The sequence below is a fragment of the Eufriesea mexicana genome, unplaced genomic scaffold, assembly GCF_001483705.2.
Source record: "Eufriesea mexicana isolate 0111107269 unplaced genomic scaffold, ASM148370v2 scaffold6940, whole genome shotgun sequence".
NCBI classification, from domain to species: Eukaryota; Metazoa; Arthropoda; class Insecta; order Hymenoptera; family Apidae; genus Eufriesea; species Eufriesea mexicana.
Genome location: NW_016914784.1, coordinates 368,167 through 371,517, shown reverse-complemented (window position 1 = coordinate 371,517; position 3,351 = coordinate 368,167). Strand labels below are relative to the sequence as shown.

The following is a 3,351-nucleotide window of genomic DNA, read 5'->3' as shown; positions in this document are numbered from 1 at the left end:
GCAGGAATATTCGATGATCCGCAACCGATGCCCCAAGATATTATACCAACCTAAGAAAAAATTAATCCGTTAATATTTCTTCTATATTTTTATTTTACAGACATCTCTAGTACACGATGCTGTTTAAAGTAATTCGATACCTGAAAATATTGTCCTGTAACTGAGGGGCATACCAACGGTCCACCGCCATCTCCATGACACGTATCCTTATTTGCTTCACCGCCTGCACATATGAATGAGCTATGTAATTGAAAATAAGGTCCTAATCTCGTGGTTCGGAGTCGATTTTGACAATCAGTTCTATCCACGATAGGGAGTTCCACTTTCCGTAGCTCAGTTTGATATGTCCCGTCTGCAAGTAATATGATAAAAAGTTTGATAAGAAAGGTGATGTTAAGGTTAACTACAGTGAAAAGATACAAGTATCACAATGATGTTACCAAACGAGTTCTTTCCCCAACCGGTACCGATGCATCCAGTACCAGTAGGAAAGATCAATCCCTGCTGCGGTATACAAACAGGGACAACATTTACACTTTGTTTTACTGGTTTATTTAAAATGATCACTGCTATGTCATTAAACAGAGCATCACTGTAAAAGAGAGGATGGGTCACTATAGCTTTTATGTCCGCGTCTTGAAAAGGCACTGGTTGGCCGTCAGGCTGGGTTGCCAAATCCCATTGACCAAAACGTGCTATCGGTCTATCGTTTCCTAGACTAACACGAATGTTTTCATTTTCTCATAGCATACTTTAATATGCAATAGATAAATTCATTACTCTATTTCTACATAGTCTACTTACTTGGTAACGCAATGCGCAGCTGTAAGAACAGCATTATTAGTAATCATAGATCCTCCACATTGAAAGAGATATTTGCCATCCGCTTGTTTTGTTAACAGAGCCACCATCCATGGGAACTCGGCGAAATACGTTTTTCCTGTCCCTGCGGGATAAGGTTTAGCTGCGAAGAGAAAATAACAGCTGATTCCAGTGATCAAAGTCGAGAAGTCTAAACGACCATTTGCGACTTACTACCTACCTGTCGCATACGTTTTATTCTGTGTACCACAACCAGACTGCGAGAAGGTAGCCTCTCCGCTCACTATACTCTCTCCTAAGCCTTGCAAATCGTTACTTCTTGCTATACTTGTTGTAGTGGCTCGACAACAAACTTCGTTTGTAGTTCCACACAAGGAAAACCTTGGATCGATGACACCTGCCCCATCTGGGCTAACAGAGTTTCCTGGCGAGCATAACCAGCTCCTCATGCAATAGCAGGCCTGAGGTGTTCCAGAATTTCTGATCGGTCCGACCACCACTGGAATTCCGTTTGCGTACGTTGGGTTTATTCCTTGACAGCAGGAGGTGGGTATAGGGCACGTTTGTTGGCCGTAATTCACCAAGGGATTCACGATTCCGACATTCACAGGAATCACAATCCCGTTGTTGCACTGGATCATGCTTCCACATAAAACACAAACTTGCGAGGAAGGAACCGGAGGATTGTAAGGGTACTGGATCACGCTAGTTGGTCTGCAGCAGACCATGGTGCTGCTGGGGCAATGAACATACTGCAAACGAGGATTTATCACTCCTTCTCCGGATGTGCCAATGATCCCGTTTGGATCACATTGAAACGCAAGCACGCAAACGCAAACTGGAACAACTTGGGGCTGTGTAGTTGGAAAAATCACCGGTGGAAGAGTGGAGGTTGTGGTCGGAGCCTTGGTGGTAGTTGTCGCCTTGGTGGTAGTCGTCGGCTTGGTAGTGGGTCGCATAGTTGTAGGCTTTGCGGTGGTGGTGGTTGTTACATTTGGTAGACGACAACATACTTCTAAATCCCCAGTGCATCTTCGATACCTGATTGAAAACCAGACACGATAAGTCGTTCAAACGAAGCAATTTCTCCTCAACGAGGAATAAAAGAACTCACCGAATATCTATCATCCCAATGCCGTCCGTAATTATAGTACGATTAGCATTACAGAGATAATAAGGTACGCAAATGCAATCCGTAGTTGGCGGTGTGGTTGGCACCTGCTCTATCTTTTCAATCTTCTTCTTTAGCTTAAGTAGATGAAACAGGAATAGAGAAGACGAATCCCTATGAAACGAACTGTCCACCTTCCTCACCATCCCTTCGTGGTGCAATTCGTCCAACGATATCACATTCGAAATCATTAGGAAGATCGTGGCAGTGCAAGCTAGCGCAAAGAGTCGCAGCATGACTTGTATTCTACTTGCTGTCTCGTCCTCTATTGAGCGATTTTTAACGCCAGCCGACGTTTATGTATGGAGGATGCGTCGGTGTTCCCTGACACCCGGCTAATGTCCCGACTCGTATACGAGTCTAATAGATGTTTTTGTTATATAGACTAGTTGTCAATTTTCTGAACAATGGTAGGAGCTGCGTCATAATCTATCCACCGGTTCCAAGATATACCCGGATAAAATTAATCTACCGGTGCACACCTCGTCGCACATCGCAACAAAATGTTTGCGAGATATTCTGTCAGACTATCCCATATCTGATCAGAAGCTTTTCGACACGCTAGGCTTCTTTACAATAAATTCGTCAACTACATCCACGTGTACTAGAGGCGATTATTCGAACAACTGGTCGTAACGAATACAATGAGTGACCCACTTGCCTAGTAAGCCATCGAAGCACGTAAAAATATCGGTATTAAATATCACGAATAGCCACGACAGAAATGCATCTGTGTCACACGTAGAACGAAGTGATCAACGATAATCGCTCGCGTATAATCGTCGATGGTCGATATGGACTGTGAAAACGAAAAAATAATATGAAATTAATTGAAAAAAAAAAAAAGAAAAAAGAAAAATATCGATCTGGCCATGTTGATTGTAAGTAAGCGTTACAAAGAGCGCGGTTGATCATCGGGACAGAACGGTGTGATTGCTTCTACCGGTTGGAAGCGTGCGAAACGATTTGTGCTCGGCGACGCGCGTGTCATACAAAACGCGGACAGTTTCCACGAAATCCGTCGTCACGCAACGGTTGATGGTTTACCTGTACAGTGCGATATCTTTTTATTTTTTTTCTTTTTCCTCCACTCTTCTGACCTACTGATTCGAAACGATTAAACCGCTATTGCCGTTCCTCTCTTTCAAATATAACTTAAAATAAACGAAGCTTACTCGTTTCAATTGCAACATTTTCTTTTATAAACATCAATAATCATGATACAAATTATTAGACTACATATGCTTAAATAAGGACAGGTCAAAAACAATAATAATAATAATAATAATAATAATAATACAAACAACATTAATAATGATAAGGAGAATTAACGAGATACAAATATATATATATATATA

General features: G+C 42.0%; 1 protein-coding gene across 1 annotated transcript in view; it reads right to left on the bottom strand.

The window, feature by feature from the left end:
* Nucleotides 1-2,274, bottom strand: part of LOC108552521 (uncharacterized) — an 8,119-nt gene extending 5,845 nt beyond the window's left edge. Inside the window, exons 1-6 of the mRNA XM_017907119.1 lie at nucleotides 1,937-2,274; nucleotides 1,043-1,863; nucleotides 805-964; nucleotides 441-718; nucleotides 141-352; nucleotides 3-50 (exon numbers count right to left, since the gene is read on the bottom strand). Coding sequence (XP_017762608.1) covers nucleotides 3-50; nucleotides 141-352; nucleotides 441-718; nucleotides 805-964; nucleotides 1,043-1,863; nucleotides 1,937-2,229 — 1,812 coding nt within the window. The 5' untranslated portion in view covers nucleotides 2,230-2,274. The remainder of the gene's footprint in view (nucleotides 1-2; nucleotides 51-140; nucleotides 353-440; nucleotides 719-804; nucleotides 965-1,042; nucleotides 1,864-1,936) is intronic.
* Between the last annotated feature and the right edge of the window lie 1,077 nt (nucleotides 2,275-3,351).